The sequence below is a fragment of the Gopherus evgoodei genome, unplaced genomic scaffold, assembly GCF_007399415.2.
Source record: "Gopherus evgoodei ecotype Sinaloan lineage unplaced genomic scaffold, rGopEvg1_v1.p scaffold_57_arrow_ctg1, whole genome shotgun sequence".
Classification (NCBI taxonomy): domain Eukaryota; kingdom Metazoa; phylum Chordata; order Testudines; family Testudinidae; genus Gopherus; species Gopherus evgoodei.
Genome location: NW_022060078.1, coordinates 730,315 through 748,257, shown reverse-complemented (window position 1 = coordinate 748,257; position 17,943 = coordinate 730,315). Strand labels below are relative to the sequence as shown.

The 17,943-nt window shown below is 62.7% G+C and overlaps 1 protein-coding gene across 1 annotated transcript in view; it reads left to right on the top strand.

Annotated features, from left to right (window-relative positions):
- IQSEC2 (IQ motif and Sec7 domain 2) overlaps positions 1–17,943 on the top strand; it is a 32,554-nt gene that overhangs the window by 12,964 nt on the left and 1,647 nt on the right. Inside the window, exons 2-11 of the mRNA XM_030547210.1 lie at positions 7,585–7,879; positions 8,874–9,278; positions 10,844–11,688; positions 13,331–13,492; positions 13,801–13,923; positions 15,607–15,773; positions 16,391–16,530; positions 16,917–17,042; positions 17,381–17,480; positions 17,565–17,726. Of these exons, the coding sequence (XP_030403070.1) occupies positions 7,585–7,879; positions 8,874–9,278; positions 10,844–11,688; positions 13,331–13,492; positions 13,801–13,923; positions 15,607–15,773; positions 16,391–16,530; positions 16,917–17,042; positions 17,381–17,480; positions 17,565–17,726 (2,525 nt within the window). The remainder of the gene's footprint in view (positions 1–7,584; positions 7,880–8,873; positions 9,279–10,843; positions 11,689–13,330; positions 13,493–13,800; positions 13,924–15,606; positions 15,774–16,390; positions 16,531–16,916; positions 17,043–17,380; positions 17,481–17,564; positions 17,727–17,943) is intronic.

Below are 17,943 nucleotides of genomic sequence, written 5' to 3'. Positions count from 1 at the left end.
GTGGTTAGAGCGTGGGGGGGGGTCTGGGAGCCAGGACTCCTGGGTTCTCTCCCCAGCTCTGGGAGGGGAGTGGAGGCTGGTGGTTAGAGCGGGGGGAGGGCTGGGAGCCAGGACACCTGGGTTCTCTCCCCAGCTCTGGGAGGGGAGTGGGTGCTGGTGGTTAGAGCGGGAGGGGGCTGGGAGCCAGGACACCTGGGTTCTCTCTCCAGCTCTGGAAGGGGAGTGGGGGCTGGTGGTTAGAGCGTGGGGGGGGCTGGGAGCCAGGACTCCTGGGTTCTCCCCCAGGCTCTGGGAGGGGAGTGGGGCCTGGTGGTTAGAGCAGGGGGGGCTGGGAGCCAGGACACCTCGGTTCTCTCCTCAGCTCTGGGAGGGGAGTGGGAGCTGGTGGTTAGAGCCGGGGGGCGGGGGGGGCTGGCAGCCAGGACTCCTGGGAGCCAAGGATTCTGGGAGAGGTGTGGGAACAAAGGACTCTGGGAGAGCACAGGTGCAAAGGATTCTGGGAGGCTGGGCTGAGCACAAAGGATTCTGGGACATGCTGGTGTGCAAAGGATTGTGGGAGAGGTGGGAGGGCAGGGGATTCTGGGGTGCAGCACGCCTGCCCAGAGTCACGCTAACGAGGAGCATTGGGGCAGGAACTAGGGAACAAGGCCCTGCTCCCAGCCCCTGCTCTGGGGAGTGGGGGAGCGCAGATGGGGAAGGGGGGCATGAGGTAAAAAGTAAAAACTACTTACAGCAACCCCCCCCCGCATTAAAAGTGTTCCAGCACCACTGACGGGGGGCAGGGGGCGCTCTCTCCTGGGAGTCGGTGCTGGGCACCGTGGAGCAGGGGGCTGGGCAGGGGGTGCTCTCCCCTGGGAGTCAGGGCCGGGCGCTGGGGGGCGCTGGGGCAGGGCTGGTCACCGTCGCCCCGTGGGGAGGAGCCGGGAAGGGGAAGTGGTTGGACCAGCCCAAAAGCTGTGGCTGTGAGGGTTGGGGAACCCCGGGTTGAAATAACGTCCCGCACAGCCCAGGGCGTGGACACAGCCAGCAGCCCAGGGTGAGCTCTTGGGATGGGGCTAGAGGGGTGGGGGGTACTCAGGAAACAGGTGCTGGCGCGTTGTTACTGTCCGCGGCTGTTGTGTCAGCGTTACAGGCAGCCAGGATGGGGACTGTCTCATGCTATTTGGATCAGGGATTACGAGTGTCTGGGACAGCGACTGTTCTCGTGTAGAGGGGGTTACAGGCAGATGGGATGATCAGGAGTTACAGGTGGCCAGGAGAAGACTGTCACTATGTGGTGGTGGGGTTACAAGCAGACAAGATGGTGAGTGTTGCTATGTGGTCAGTGGTTTCAAGTGACCAGGACAAGGAGTGTTGTTGCTTTTTGGTTGGGGGCTACAACCAGTTGGGATGGCGACTGTTGCTATGGGGTCGGGAGGTTACAGGCAACTGGGATGGTGACTGTTGCTAGTTGGAGGTTACAAGTGGCCAAGATGGGGACTGTTAGTATTTGGTTGGGGTTTACAGGCGGCCAGGACAGGGACTGTTGCTATTTGACTGGGGGTAACAGGCTGCTGGGATGGTGACTGTTGCTAGTTGGAGGTTACAAGTGGCCAAGATGGGGACTGTTAGTATTTGGTTAGGGTTTACAGGCAGCCAGGACAGGGACTGTCGCTATTTGACTGGGGGTAACAGGCTGCTGGGATGGTGACTGTTGTGATGTGGTTGGGGGTTATAGGCGGCCAGGGTTGGGGCACACACACACTGTTTTTCCACGGGATTTGCTCTAGTTCATACAGGGATGAATTCGGGCCCTGCCATGGCCCAGGTTAGCCACGTCATAGGGGTCCCTTCTGTCCTGAGAGCCTGTGAAAACATACCCACACCCACACCCACGAGTCCCAGCCCTGGACATGGCGCCGCCGCCTCCCCCCGGTTGTGCCAGGCGCTGCATGTACCCAGATCAACCCTCAATCTGCCTTTCGCTACAGATTTTGGAGGCAGGCCCTGGCGGCACCAGGGGGACCCAGGACCAACCCGGGTAACTCCCTGCTGGGAACCTGCCCAGGCAGCTACTGGCTTCACAGAGCAGGGCTGGGAGCCGCTGGGAGGGGAGTGGGGTCTAGTGGTTAGAGCAGGGGTAGCTGGGAACCAGGACTCCTGGGTTCTCTCCCAAGCTCTGAGAGGGAAGTGGGGTCTGGTGGTTAGAGCGGGGGGGGCTGGGAGCCAGGACTCCTGGGTTCTCTCCCCGGCTCTGAGAGGGGAGTGGGGGTTGGTAGAACGAGGGGGCTGGAAGCCAGGACTCCTTGGTTTCTGTCCTCGGCTCTGGGAGGGGAGTGGGGTCTAGGGGTTAGAGCTGGCGGGGCTGGGAGCCCTGAACAGCCCCCCCCAGCCAGTGATCAGTCCCCCCCATGCAGCTGCTATTTTGGAGGCGTTGCCATGGTGACGGCCCTGCATGTCACGGGGACTCCGGCTGGCTGTGCTATTTAGGAGCGGGGCGGGGGGGGCGCAGTGCAGGAAGCCGCACATCAGAGCTGCTGTGGAGTGGAGGAGCCAGGACTCCTGGGTTCTCTTGGAATGGAGTGGGGTCTAGTGGTAGAGCTGGGGACTCCTGGCTTCTGGCACCCTCCCTTTTCTCTACCCACTAGACCCCACTCCCCTCCAGGGACCCAGGAGTCCTGGCTTTCCCATCCCTTGTTATGTCTGAGTCTGTGATGGGGCTTCTGACTTGTGGGGGGGGGGTGCAGGCTGGTCCTTGGTCCCACCCCCACCCCTCAGGGGCTCCCCAAAGTCCCTCTCACTCCTCCAGCCTCCCTGCCTTTGCATCACCATGGCGATGGTACCCAGCCCTCCCTCCTCCAGGATCCATAGCAACCCGGCATTGCCCCCCGCCTGTCCCCATAGCAACCGTATCCCTGGCCTGCTGGCCTCATCAATAATTCCCTAGCTGTATAGTTGTTGTCTGTTGTGTAGGGGTGGAGGGAGGGGGGTGAGAACGCAGATATGGGGGGTTGACACCCGATTGACCTTGGATGTGTTGAATTGTGTGTGATTGTGAGTGTGTGTCCATGTTTGTGTGTGTATGTGTGCATAAGCGTGTATACCTAATCCATGTGTGAATGTCTGTGTGTGTTTGCATGTATGTGTGAATGCCTGTGTCTATGTGCGTTTGTGTCACTGTGAATGTCTGTATGGATGTATACATGTGTGTGAATGTGTTACAGCGTGTGTGACCGTGGGTGTGAATGTGTGTGCGTGCATGTGTACATGTTTGTGTGCCTGTGTTTATACTGAGTGTGTTTGTGGGCCTGTATTTATAGTGTATGTATATGTGTCAGTGTGTGTGGATGTGTTTGTGTATGTGTGTACATGCTTGTGTGTGCAAATGAGTGTGTCTGTGTACACAGATGTGCATCTGCCTGTTTACCTGTGTGCATGTACTTGCCTGTGTGTGCATGAGGGTGTCTGTACACTGACGTGCGTACACACATCTGGGTGTGTGTGTCACCGTGTGTGCAGTGCCCTGGAGTTCACAGCCGATAGGACCAGCTCATCCAGTCTGACCAACTCCCGCCCTAACATAGCAACCGCATTGACACCCGGGGTCACAGGCCACAGGGACTTGACTGACGTGAGAACAACCGAGGGGGAACTGGCTAAATGAGACACACCCAGACGCGGCTGGTGAGTGACGCACACCCTGCGCTGCACAGGCTGGGGGGGGGAGGCCCCCAAGCTCCTGACCCCTCTGCCCTGGGGGGGAATTCCTCTCCTGCCTCACACGTGGTGCCCAGAGGAGGGGCTGTGTGTCTCCAGTTGTGCTTGTGTGTACATGCGTGTGAGTGTCTGCATATGGGCATGTTTGCGTATACGTCTGGTGAGGGCGTATGCGTTTGTATACGTGTGTATTGATGTGTTTGTGTGTACATGTGTGTATCCAGGTGTTGGCGTGTATATGGGTATACACGCATATATATCCAGGTGTTGGTGTGCATATATGTGTACATGTGTGCGTATCCATATGTTGGTGTGTAAATGACTGTATGGTTGTGTATGGGTACACATCTGTGTTCACGTTGGTGTTTATGTGTGCGAATGTCTGTTTGTGTACATGGATGTCTCTGTGTACATTTGTGTTTGCGTGTACAACCTTGTGTGACTGGGTGCATCTGTATGTGAGGGTATAGGTGAGTGTGTACCAGTGGGGATGCCCTGTCTCCATGGGTGTGGACGTGTTTGTGTCAACGTGCTCGTGTGTGTGGGTGTGCGTCCAGCCACTCTGGGTGTGTCACTCTCTCACTCCCCCCCACCCACTGTGCTGGCCGCGGGGGGAGGGATGACCCCAGACCCTCATGCAAGAAACACCAGGGGAGAGAACCCAGGAGTCCTGGCTCGCAGCCCCCCTGCTCTAACCTGCTAGACCCCCCCCATCCTGCTCCCCGAGCCAGGAGAGAATCCAGGAGTCCTGGGCCCCACCCCGCTGCCGGTGGGGGGGATTCCCCGGCTGCTGTCGGGGTTGGGGGCGGCCCCACGTCTCGGCTCCGCCTCTCGGCTCCAGCCCAGCCCCGGGGATGGAGGCGCCGAGCCGCGGGCCGGGCTGCTCCGGTCCCTGGAGCCGCCGCTGAGCCCCGGGCGGGGACCCCCCGAGCCCCCCCGGCCGGGCCCCGCCATGTGGTGCCTCCGCTGCGCGTCCGAGCGGCGCCAAGGGCAGCTCCAGCGCAAGCTACTGAAGTGGTGAGTGCGGGACCCCGGCCCCCCGATCCAGCCCCGGCCCCCCATTTAACCCCGCCCCCCACATCCAGCCCCGGCCCCCCCGGCCCCGCATTTAACCCCGCCCCCCCGATCCAGCCCCGGCCCCCCATTTAACCCCGCCCCCCACATCCAGCCCCGGCCCCCCGGCCCCCCATTTAACCCGGCCCCCCAGATCCAGCCCCGGCCCCTCCGGCCCCCCATTTAACCCGGCCCCCCAGATCCAGCCCCGGCCCCTCCGGCCCCCCATTTAACCCCGCCCCCCCCGATCCAGCCCCGGCCCCCCGGCCCCCCATTTAACCCCGCCCCCCCGATCCAGCCCCGGCCACCCCGGCCCCCCATTTAACCCCGCCCCCCAGATCCAGCCCCGGCCCCCCCGGCCCCGCATTTAACCCCGCCCCCCCGATCCGCCCCGGCCCCCTCGATTTACCCCGCCCCTGGCCCCCCGATCCAACCCTGCCCCCCGGATCCCCCCCATTTAACCCCACCCTCTGGATCCCCCCATTTAACCCTGCCCCCTCAGCCCCCCATTTAACCCCACCCCCCAGACCTGAGTTGACCCTGCCCCCTTGGCCCCCCCAGATCCCACTGATTTAACCCCGGCCCCCCTGGATCCCTCTCACTCCCCTGTCTCAACCTCACCCCCCCGATTTAACCCTGCCCTCCCCCAGATCCCCCTGCCCCCCGTGCCTGAAACCCACCCCCTGGATCACCCCTGATCCAACCCCAGACACCTGGAGCCCCCCTGATTTAACCACAGCCCCCTCGCCTGAACCCTGCCCCAGATCCCCCCCGGATCCCCCCAATTTAACCCCGACCCCCTGATTTAACCCCAGCCCCCCTGAGTCCCCCCAACCTGAACCCCGCCGCCCCCCCCGGATTCCCTCAGCCCACGCTGTCTGAACCCTGCCCTCCCAATCCCCCCGATCCAACCCTGGCCCCCCGGGACCCCCGCCTGAAAACTGCCCCCCTTTTAACTCCAGTGCCCCCGCCTGAACCCCACCCCGGCTCCCCCCAATTTAACCCTAACCCCCTCAATCCCCCCGATTTAATCCTGGGTCCCCTAAGATCCCCCCATCTGAACCCCACCCCCCGATTGCCCCACCTGAAACCTTCCCAATTTAACCCCTGATCCCCCAGCCCCCCTGTGCTGAACCCCAGCCCCCCCGATCCTCGGCAGCCCCCCTGATGAACCTTGGGCCCCCTGGATCCCCCTAGCCACCCCGGGCCCCCCAACTTTCCCCAGTTACTCACACCCCCCCACCTGAACCCCGCTCCCCCTGTTTCCCCTGGGTGCCCTGCTGGCTCCCCTGGAGTGAACCCCGCCCCCCACCCCCCTAGTGCTCTCTGCCTGCCCCCTACTCCCAGCCCCCTGCCTGAACCCAAGCCCCCCAGCTGCTCCCTGATCCCCCATCCCTCCAGGCCCCTTGCCTGCCTCGAAGCGCCCCCAGAACCCCAGGCCTCCCCGACTCCCCCCAACTGTCCCCCGTCCTGCCCCTGGCCCCTCAGCTGCCCCCCCGACAGCCCTCGTCTGCCCCCTTGTTCCCCCACCCCTCCTGGGTCCTCCCTGCCTCCCCCCAACTGGCCCCCACCTGCCTCCCACCTACTCATTTCCCCCCCCAACTACTCACTGCCCCAAACCCCTCGACTGCCATGTGCATCAGCCCAGTACCACGGGAATGAACCCAACTGAATCTGGTCCCCAACCCAACTGCCCCCCGGGCCCTAGTCTGTCCCCAGACTGCCCTGGGCCCCCAAATTTTCCCCTGGACCTCCCAACTGCCCCCTGGTCCTCCTGGCCTCACTATCTGTCCCTGAGTCCCCTATCTGCCTTCTGCCCCCAGACTGCTCCCAGACCCCTGCCTGCACCCCGATTTCCTCCCCAGGCCTGTCTGCCATCAGGTCCCTGCTGCCCCCTGCTGGGAGGAATGAACCCTGATCTGCATCTGTGTGGGGTGAGGTTCCAGTTCTCCGTACCCTTCCCGCCCCATCACCCAGGCTGTCTAGAAACATGGCCGGGCTCTAGGTGCAGTGCTGTACGTGGACGGCTCGTCCGCTGCTTCGATGCAGCCATCTCTGGGGCAGGGCGGCTGGGGAACAGCCACATATAACGTGCTCAGGGACTGCATTGGGCAATAGAGTGTGAGGTTCTAGAGCAGGAGGTGTTATCTGGGAAGAGGAGGGCACTTGCATGCTCCAGGTTCTAGCTCAGTGTGTGATGCTGTTGTTCTAGACTGGGATGGGCTCTTGCTGTTCTAGAGTCGGTGACCCAACAGGCTGGCTGGGTTCTAGATCAGCGTAGGCCCAGAGCTGGCAACACAGGCTGCTGTCTGGGCTCTAGACTGGGGGGGAAGAGGCTAGTGATGTTCTGGAGTATGGCAGTGGCCAGTGTTGGATGTTCTAGATCACATTGCATCATTGGTGTTTTAGAGACAATCACATAGCAGATTGGCTGGGTTCTAGATCAGGCTGGGCCCAGAGCTGGCAATACAGGCTGCTGTGAGGGCTCTAGACTGGGGGGAGGCCACTGATGTTCTAGAGGGGTGATGCGGCCAGCAGCTGGTGTTCTAGATCCAGCTTAATCCTTGGTGTTCTACAGACAACTGTGCAGCGGATTGGCTGGGCTCCAGATTGAGACGGGCCATGGATGTTCTAGAACTGTCCTGGCACCATTCTAGAGCAGGAGGGGGACCAACCCGGATTCTAGAACCGACAGCGGCGTGAGCTGTCTGGGTTTTAGACCCAGCTGTCTTCTCCCTTTTCTAGAGTGGCCAGGACATGGGGGTATCTGGGTTCTAGACCAGGGCCCGTGCTCAGTTCCAGGCTCAGCCCCTGCCCCATCTGCTCTCCCCGCAGCATGGAGGGCGACCCGCCGGGCAGTGAGGCGGGGCCGACGGTGGACAGCCCGGGCAGCCAGGCACCCTACCGCTGCGGGGCCGAGCTGGCCAAGGCTGGGGAGCCCTACGACCTGGGCCCCCTGACCGCCACCGTCTCCGCCTGCCACCCCCCGGCCCCCGGGCTGCCCTGGGCCCAGCGGGCGCGGCTCCAGCCGGCCAGCGTGGCCCTGCGCAAGCAGGAGGAGGAGGAGAACAAGCGCTCGAAGGCCCTGTCGGACAGCTATGAGCTCTCCACCGACCTCCAGGACAAGAAGGTACTGTGCCCCCCCCGTGCGGCCCCCCCGGGATTCCCCAGCCTGGCCTGCCCCCTCCTGCGGCCCCCTTGGGATTCCCCCCCGACCTGTTCCCACCCCGAGGCCCCCCGGGATCCCCCCTCCCGGCCTGTGCCCCCCCCCCGGGATCCCCCCTCCCGGCCTGTGCCCTCCCACGGTCCCCCCGGGATCCCCCCTCCCGGCCTGTGCCCTCCCACGGCCCCCCCGGGATCCCCCCTCCCGGCCTGTGCCCCCCCCACGGCCCCCCCGGGATCCCCCCTCCCGGCCTGTGCCCTCCCACGGCCCCCCCGGGATCCCCCCTCCCGGCCTGTGCCCTCCCACGGCCCCCCTGGGATCCCCCCTCCTGGCCTGTGCTTCCTCCTGCAGCCTCCCTGGGATCCCCCCTCCTGGGCTGTGGCCCCCCTGCAGCCCCCCCGGTATTCCCCCACCTGGCCTGTGCCCCCTGGGACCCTCTCAGCCTGTGTTGCCCTGTGACCATCACCTCCCGGCTGGTGACCCCTCCCCCTGGGACCAGCCACCCCAGTCTGTGCTCCCCAGGATCTCCCCGGACAGTGACACCCCCCCTGCCCCCGGGATGCCCCGTCCTGGCCTGTGGCCTCCCCGTGTTCCCCCCGGGATCCCCCTTTCCGGCCTGGGCTCCCCGGGACCTCCCCAGACAGTGACACCCCCCTGGGATGCCCCCTCCCAGCCTGTGCCCCCCCGCAGCCCCTCCCAGGATCCCCCTTTCTGGCCTGTGACCTCCCCCCGCATCCCCGCCGGGATCCCCCTTTCTGGCCTCTGCTCCCTGGGACGTCCTCGGACAGTGACACCCCCTGCCCCCGGGATGCCCACTCCCAGCCTATGCCCCCCTGCGTCCCTCCCGGGATCCCCCTTTCTGGCCTGTGACCCCCCGCAGCTCTCCCCGGGACCTCCCCGGACAGTGACCCCCCCGGGATTCCCGCGGCCTGCGCTCCCCCTCAGTGCCCCCCCCCCGCAGGTGGAGATGCTGGAGCGGAAGTACGGGGGCTCGTTCCTGAGCCGGCGGGCGGCCCGCACCATCCAGACGGCCTTTCGCCAGTACCGCATGCAGAAGAAGTTCCAGCGGCTGCGCAGCTCCGCCTCGGAGAGCCGCATGTCCCGCCGCATCGTCCTGTCCAACATGCGCATGCAGTTCTCCTTCGAGGAGTTCGACAAGGGGCCGGCCAGCGCCCCCTACTTCGAGGGCAAGCCGGCCTCCCTGGACGAGGGCACCATGGCCAGCGCCCGCCCCCACCTGCTGGAGCGCGGGGGGCTGCCCTACGGGGGCTCCTGCAGGGCCGGCCTGGACAGCGGCTCGCTCCACGCCTCCTCCGGCGACTTCTGCAGCGAGATCACGGAGCTGGAGGACTCCTTCGCCAAGCAGGTGGGGGGAGCGGGGTGCACCCTGCCCCCCAGGGCTGGGGGATCCCCCTCCCCCAATCTTAGCTCCTCCCCCAGGGACTGGGGATCCCCCTCCCCCCAACCTTAGCTCCTCCCCCAGGGACTGGGGATCCCCCTCCCCCCAACCTTAGCTCCTCCCCCCAGGGACTGGGGGATCCCCCTCCCCCAACCTTAGCTCCTCTCTCCCGGGGCTGGGGATCCCCCTCCCCCAATCTTAGCTCCTCCCCCAGGGACTGGGGATCCCCCTCCCCCCAACCTTAGCTCCTTCCCCAGGGACTGGGGATCCCCCTCCCCCCAACCTTAGCTCCTCCCCCAGGGACTGGGGATCCCCCTCCCCCCAACCTTAGCTCCTCCCCACCAGGGACTGGGGGATCCCCCTCCCCCAATCTTAGCTCCTCCCCCAGGGACCGGGGATCCCCCTCCCCCCAACCTTAGCTCCTCCCCCAGGGACCGGGGATCCTCCTCCCCCCAACCTTAGCTCCTCCCCCAGGGACTGGGGATCCCCCTCCCCCAAACTTAGCTCCTCCCCCCAGGGACTGGGGGATCCCCCTCCCCCAACCTTAGCTCCTCTCTCCCGGGGCTGGGGATCCCCCTCCCCCAATCTTAGCTCCTCCCCCAGGGACCGGGGATCCCCTTCCCCCCAACCTTAGCTCCTCCCCCAGGGACTGGGGATCCCCCTCCCCCAATCTTAGCTCCTCCCCCAGGGACCAGGGATCCCCCCGCCCCCCAACCTTAGCTCCTCCCCCAGGGACTGGGGATCCCCCTCCCCCCAACCTTAGCTCCTCCCCCCCAAGGACTGGGGGATCCCCCTCCCCCAATGTTAGCTCCTCCCCCAGGGACTGGGGATCCCCTCCCCCAATCTTAGCTCCTCCCCCAGGGACTGGGGATCCCCCTCCCCCCAACCTTAGCTCCTCCCCCAGGGACTGGGGATCCCCCTCCCTCCAACCTTAGCTCCTCTCCCCCGGGGCTGGGGGATCCCCCCTCCCCCAATCTTAGCTCCTCCCCCAGGGACCGGGGATCCCCCTCCCCCAATCTTCACTTCTCCCCCTGGGATTGGGGGATCTCCCTCCCCCCAACCTTAGCTCCTCCCCCCCAGGGACTGGGGGATCCCCCTCCCCCAATCTTAGCTCCTCCCCCCCCAGGGGCCGGGGATCCCCCTCCCACCAATCTTCACTTCTCCCCCCTGGGATTGGGGAATCCCCCTCCCCGTAATCTTTGTTCCTCTCCCCCAGGGACAGGGGGATCCCCCCAACGTTAGCTCCTCCCTGCCAGGGACTGGGGGATCCCTCCTCTCCCCGTAGCTCCTCAGGGTTTCCCCCAACTGTGGGAGGGACTTATAGGGAGGGGAGGGGGCCTGCTTGCGGGAGGGGCTTGTACAGAGGAGAGGGACTCAAGGGTACTCAGCATGGGGGAGGGGCTTATTAGGAAGGGAGGGGCTTATGAGAAGTTTTGCACAGGGTGGAGCTTGTACAGAAGGGAGGGGCTTGTGAGGAGGGGCGGGGCACAGAGAGGCGTGGCCTTTCTTCTCACCCCGCCCCCCCCCGGCAGGTGAAGTCCCTGGCGGAGTCGATCGACGAGGCCCTGAACTGCCACCCGCTGCCGGCGCCGGAGGGTGGGGGGCCTGGTCCGCTGGAGAAGAGCGAGTCGAAGGAGCAGCAGGGGGACAGCGCGGCCACCTCCTTCAGTGACGTCACCCTGTACCTGGACGAGGGGGTGCCGGCCTCCCCCCTCTCCCTGGAGCGGCCCCCCAGCTCGGAACCCCCCGAGCCTGGCCCCCCAGCGGCCCAGCCCCGGCCCGAGTTCTGGGGGGCCCCGCAGCGGGAGGACAGCCGGGAGAACGGGGCCGGCCGGCGCGGGACCCCCTGCCTGGAGTGCCGGGACTTCCGCCTGCGGGGGGCCCACCTGCCCCTGCTCACCATCGAGCCCCCCAGCGACAGCTCGGTGGACCTGAGCGACCGCTCCGAGCGCAGCTCCGTCCACCGGGGCCTGGCCTACGAGCCCGACGGCTGCGGGGCCCCCAAGTATCCGCCGGCCCCCCCGCCCCCGGCCCCCTCCCCCCACCCCCTGCGCCACTACCGCCCCGAGCCCGCCCCGCCCCCTCCCCCGCCCCCCGGACGCCTGGGTCCCGAGCACTCAGACGGCGACAACGACAGCCTGCAGAGCAGCAGCAACTCCACCGAGACCGTCAATTGCAGCTCGGGGTCCTCCTCCCGGGATAGCCTGCGGGGCCCCCCGCCCCCGCCCCCCCCGGCGCCCCCACCCGCCGGCCCCGGCCCGGGCCTGTGCAAGCAGACGTACCAGCGGGAGACCCGCCACAGCTGGGACTCGCCCGCCTTCAACCACGACCTGCTGCAGCGGCGCCAGTACCGCATCGGGCTCAACCTCTTCAACAAGTGGGTGCCTGGCGCGGGGGGGGCTTCCCGGCGGGGGGGCTTTATGGGGGCGGGGCTTCCTGGGGGAGGAGCTTCTTGGGGCGGGGCTTCCTGGGGGAGGAGCTTCTTGGGGTGGGGCTTCCTGGGGGAGCTGCTTAATAGAGGGAGGGGTTGAGGGCACGCAGGACCCCTGTTTCCCAGAATTCCAGTTGGAGGGAGGGTTGGCCCCCCTGAGAGCCCTGCCCCTCCCAGCCCTGTCGCTGCCCCTCCCGCCCTGCTACCCCGACCCTGCCCCCCACAGCTCTGCCGGTGCCCCTCACTCCTGACCCGCAGCCCCTCCCAGCCCGACCCTGGACTCCCCACCCCCCAGCTCCACCAGGGCATTGGACGGGTGGGGCCGGACGCTTTACTGTCTGGTGCGGTCACTGATTTAATTACTACTGAACGACACGACACAGCAGCTGCTTCCCAGGCTGGGCCATTTCTCCCCAGGCTGCGAGGCGGCCCTAGGGATCCAATTAGCCAGCTGAAGCCATGATTCAGCCTCACCTCTGGGGTGGATCCAGCGCCTCCTCGAGTGGGCTCCGGCCTTTAGAGCCTACAATGGGGCCCCTTCCCCCCCGCCCATTCTGGAGTTCTAGAATTCCTGCCATGTTCCAGATCGGCTCTAGAATGCCCTGGAACCGACCCACCTGGGGGCTTTAGCATGAGATTTCCCCGCTGCGTATTTGGGTGGTGTCTGTGTTCTGGATCAATTTATCTAGTCCGTTCGTGGCTGGCCTCACCAATGTAACCACTATTGCATCTGTGATAGAGAGCCGAATTGGTCTCAAAGCCACTCTAGAACAGCAGCTGGTCTTCCTGGGTTAATGATTGGCTTAATCGGCCATGTTCTAGAATGGCTAGGTTCTAGAATTGTGCTGCTCTAGAACAAACAAATGCCGTACAATTTTGTTTTGCCTGGCTTTCCTCTAGAGTAGCTGAGTTAGGGAATAGTATTGAGGGCTCCAAACAATCCAGAACCACACAGCCAGGATTCTGGATTAACACCATATAAACACTAGATGGTGTCTAGATTGTCTGTAATTTGAGTATCCCTCTTAGATTCGTTAATACTTCTACATACTACCTTGGTTCTAGATTCACACCAGGCCGTGCTTGAGTGTGCATAGCAGATGTACAGTGTGTTCTAGGTAACTGTAAGCTGGCCAGACGTGTCTGTCCCAGAATGTAGCCTCGAACATTTGCTCAAGACCTGCAAAAGCCCCCCTGAGACCCAGGCGTCCAGGTCCTTTGCTCTCAACAGGCAGTGTTTTCTAGAATGAGCAAGTTCTTGACCTCTGCTCTGGAACAACAGTCATGCAGATGTTCTAGAACAACACTGCAGCAGTGGGACTCTGGGAGGGCACTGTTCTAGATCAGCGATCGCTTGTTGAAAATGTTCTAGAACAATGGTGATCTGGAATGGGCAGGTACCTTCCAGAGGGGAACTGGCCTGTGTCTGGTCTGGTTCTAGAATAGGAGGGATCTGGAATGGAATTTTCTAGAACACCCATGTCCCCTTCTGGTTAGCATCTCCTCTCCGGTTCCTCTGACCATCTGCCCTAGGGCAGCAGCATTCTAGAGGCTCGTGACTCTAGACCCTTTCTCTCCATGCCCGCAGGAAGCCGGAGAAGGGGATCCAATACCTCATTGAGAGAGGGTTCCTCTCAGACACGCCAGTCGGGGTCGCTCACTTCATCCTGGAGCGCAAAGGCCTGAGCCGGCAGATGATTGGCGAGTTTCTCGGCAACCGGCAGAAGCAGTTCAACCGCGACGTTCTCGAGTAAGGAGCTGCTGGGTGGGGGGATGGCTCCAGTGGGGGTTATTCTGGAGCAAGGGGGATCATGGAAGCAGGTACCCAGAGCAAAGACAGCAAGCACAAATTGATCTAGAGCAAGTGATGTAGAGTAGGGCGCATGCGCTGTCTGGAGAGGAACAACTGCAGGCAGCCGGTGGGTTCCCGACCCACCTTCCCGGGGGTGATGGAGCACTGGCTTAGGGTATCATCTTGCACGTTCTCCCATGAGACTCTAGAGATCTCTGAGCAGGATTTGGAGGGGACTCAGCGCTGACCTGCTCTCTCCTTTCCAGCTGCGTGGTGGATGAGATGGATTTCTCCAACATGGACCTGGACGACGCTCTGCGGAAGTTCCAGTCACACATCCGGGTGCAGGGGGAGGCACAGAAAGTCGAGCGTCTCATCGAAGCCTTCAGGTCAGTTTGAGAACCTTCCCGATGTGTTGGGTATGCTGGGGGCGGGGGGTGGTCGGCATCATAAGCTGGCATTCTGGACAGTAGCGTAGCTAGGGGGGAGCAGGGAGAGCACCTGCTCCCCTGAGTCGAGAATTCCCCAAGTGGCACCTTTTCCACTCGTCCGTGAGTTCGGCAGTGTGCTGCTCCATCTTTCGGTGGCATTTCGGCGCATGCGCAGGGCCACCGAAATGCCGCTGAAAGACAGAGTGGTGCATGCGCTGGACCGCCGAAATGCCGCCGAAGGACATGTGCCTTTTTTCTCTGCTGCTCCTCCTTGGCAGCAACCCTGGCTATGCCACTAGTTCTGGAGCACGGATGCCTTTAATGGGCTCGGTGAAATCCTGAGCTGTTCTGGAGCAGGTTTGGCCTTGTTGCCACTCCAGAACCCACATGGTCTTCTAGAATACAGCCCATCTTGGTGGTCTTCTGGGATGCCCTGAAGAAGGCTGACAGGGTTGGTGGGGGCCTAGGATGTGGCCACAGTCCACGTTCTAGATAGATGTTCCATGTTCTAGATAGATATTATTCCAGGAGCACCTGTCCTTTTAGAATAGGGTCTGTGCTGATGACACTCCAGAGCGCCCTGGCGCCCTCGTAGGTCGGCTGCACTGACAACACCCGAATGGGTGTTTTTCTACATTTTCAAATCCATTGATGTCAAATAAACACAGAAGACAGTTGCACAGAGCTCGCTTTATCTTGTTATTTGTGCCTGGATGTTTTTCTTCCTTTTCAAATACGTTGATTTCAGCTACAACACGGAACGCAAAGCGCACAAGGTTCTCTTTTTAGGATTGTTCTTTTTTATTGCAAATATTTGCCCGCTAAAAAAGAGAAACAAAAGAACTCGAATCACTCACGGGAGATAATGCCGCTGCTACTTATTTGCAGCGTCACCTGAAAGGGAGAACAGGTGTTCGCCTGGCAGGGTTTGTAGCCAGTGTGGCAAGGTGTTTCCCTGCCAGATATGCTAAACATTTGTATGCCTCTCCCGGCTCTGACTTTCTCTTTATCTTTTTTTACAGTGCAAATATTTGCAGTCATAAAACCATTCTATAAAGTGACTCTGTGCGCTTTGCGTTCTGCGTTGTGATTGAAATCAATATATTCCAAAACGCAGAGAAATATCCAAAACTGTTGGTAATCGGTGGAAATTGGCATTCTTGTCTTGTTGAACGGGGCAATGAAACCGGCAAGGAATCACAATTCGTTCCTTTAATAGTCTGCCCTAGATTATTGAGCATTTGATGCAGTGGCAATCTCATATCTGCTCTAGAACATGCAGGGTTCTAGACCGGCTGTGATATGCTGCGGGAGCCAGAGACCCAGGGCCCAGATCATCTGATCTACGACAGGCTGGGATCTAGAATGATGGGGTTCTGCAAACTCTGCATCAACAGGGCATGCTTTGTTCTGGAGCATGCTATAGAGGGCAATCTAGAAGGCACCTGGTGCTGGTGGCAATCTAGAACACAGACATAGCTCTGGAACGCAGACTGTCCGCGATATCCAGTGGCAACATTTGGTGCCCAAGAACCCAGGTTGTGCAGGCGATGTTCTAGAGTGCCCTAGAAGGTGGTTCTAGGCTGCGCTGCGGTGGGGAAAGGGGAGGGAGAATCCTTCACTTTCTGCTTCCTGGTGCAGCCAGCGCTACTGTGTCTGCAATGCCCCGCTTGTGCGCCAGTTCCGGAACCCGGACACCATCTTCATCCTGGCCTTCGCCATCATCCTCCTCAACACAGACATGTACAGCCCCAGCGTCAAGCCTGAGAGGAAGATGAAGCTGGATGACTTTATCAAGAACCTCAGAGGTAAGTGCTCAGGAACCCGTGGAACCCCGCGTCGGTACCAGGATATAGCCTGGGGGGGTACTCTGGAGGAAAGCAGCTAGATCCCTGGTCTAGAAAGAAACGAGATCCAGAACAGCTGGTTGATGGGGGAACTGTAAGCAGAGCTACTCTAGAACCTGCTCCTAAACTCCATTGGCATCCAGAACATGGGAGCCCAGGGCTTTGAGTGGCTGGGGCCTGTGCCAGATGAGATCTGTACCAGGGATCTAGAGGTGGGGAGACCTGCTCTAGAATGAGCTGTGCAGGAGGTTCCAGAGGCCCAAGGCCTGGATCCTCCGCTCTACAACAGACTGGGATCTACAACAGCTGTGATCCACACGGGGGGGGGGGCTAGGGCCACTGCACCAGGATATCTGCTCTAGAACAGGCAGGGATCTAGAATGGCTGAGATCCGCAGTGGGAGCCAGAGCCCAAGGGCTGGGATCCTCCGCTCTAGAACAGGCTGGGATCTAGAACGCCAGGGTTCGGCACCTGAGGCCGCAGCCTCGGTTCTAGACTTGCCAGGGTTCTGGGTCGAGCTGGGGACTGGGATGGTGTTTGCCGCCCGCCCCACCCATTGCCAAGTTTGTCTGCCCCAGGGGTGGATAACGGGCAGGACATCCCCCGCGACCTCCTTGTGGGGATCTACCAGCGCATCCAGAGCCGCGAGCTACGAACGAACGACGACCACGTCTCCCAGGTCCAGACCGTCGAGCGCATGATCGTGGGGAAGAAGCCAGTGAGTGGAGCAGGGGGTGTGGCCTGCTAGGGATGGGGTGGGGCTTCAAGGGAGGGAGGGGTCTCATAGGGAAGGGGTGGAGCCCTCGGAAGAGAGCGTTGAGGGAGGGGCTTCTTTGGGTGGGGCCTATCAGGGGAGGGGCTTTTGAGAGGAGGCAGAACCTATGGGGAGGGGCTTGGCTGGGTGGGGCCTCACAGAGGGAGGTGGAGCCTGAGGGGTGGGAGAGGCCACTGGGGATTTGTAGGGGAGGAGCTTGATGGAGAAGAGGGAGGGGCGGGGCCTCGGGAGGAAGGGAGAGACCTTTTGAGGGCTTTTGGGGGTGGCACTCAAGTAGGCTCCACCCTCTCTGGCCCCACTGACCTCCCTTCCCCCCCCCCCCGTGCCAGGTGCTGTCCCTGCCCCACCGTCGCCTGGTCTGCTGCTGCCAGCTCTATGAGGTGCCTGACCCCAACCGGCCCCAGCGGCTCGGCCTGCACCAGAGAGAGGTCTTCCTCTTCAACGACCTGCTGGTGGTGAGTGGGGGCGGCCTGGACACCTGGGTCCCATCTGCATCTCGTGGGCTAGAGCTGTGGGGGGGCTGGAAGCCCGGACTCCTGGGTTCTCTCCCGGCTCTGGGAGGGGAGCGGGGGCTGGTGGCTAAAGCAGGGGGGCTGGGAGCCAGGACTCCTGGGTTCTCTCCCCAGCTCTGGGAGGGGAGCGGGGGCTGGGAGCCAGGACTCCTGGGTTCTCTCCCCAGCTCTGGGAGGGGAGCGGGGGCTGGGAGCCAGGACTCCTGGTTTCTCTTCCGGCTCCGGGGAGGGGGTAGAGGGCAGAGCTAGGGACTCTCGCTGACCGCCCTCCTTCCCCCCAGGTGACCAAGATCTTCCAGAAGAAGAAGATTATGGTGACATACAACTTCCGCCAGAGCTTCCCCCTGGTGGAAATGCACATGCAGCTGTTCCAGAACTCCTGTGAGTGCCCCTCCCCACCTCGGACCCACAGCCCCCCGCCCCCCCCCCAGAACCGGGCCTGAATCTCCGTCCTCCCCCCCGCAGATTACCAATTCGGGATCAAGCTCCTGTCAGCCGTGCCAGGAGGGGAGCGGAAGGTGCTGATCATCTTCAACGCCCCCAGCCTGCAGGACCGGCTCCGCTTCACCAGCGACCTGCGGGAGTCCATCGCCGAGGTGCAGGAGATGGAGAAATACCGCGTGGAATGTGAGTGCCGGGTGGGCAGGGGCTGCGGGAGCGAAGGGCACCGACTGGGCTAGGGGGCGCTGTGGGTCGGGAGCCAGGGGCACCGACTGGGCTAGGGGGGGCAGAGCTGGGCTGGCAGGGGGCTGTGGGTCGGGAGTGAGGGGCACCGGCAGGGCTGGGGGGCATCAGAGCTGGGCTGGCGGGGGGCTGCGGGTCGGGAGCGAGGGGCACCGGCAGG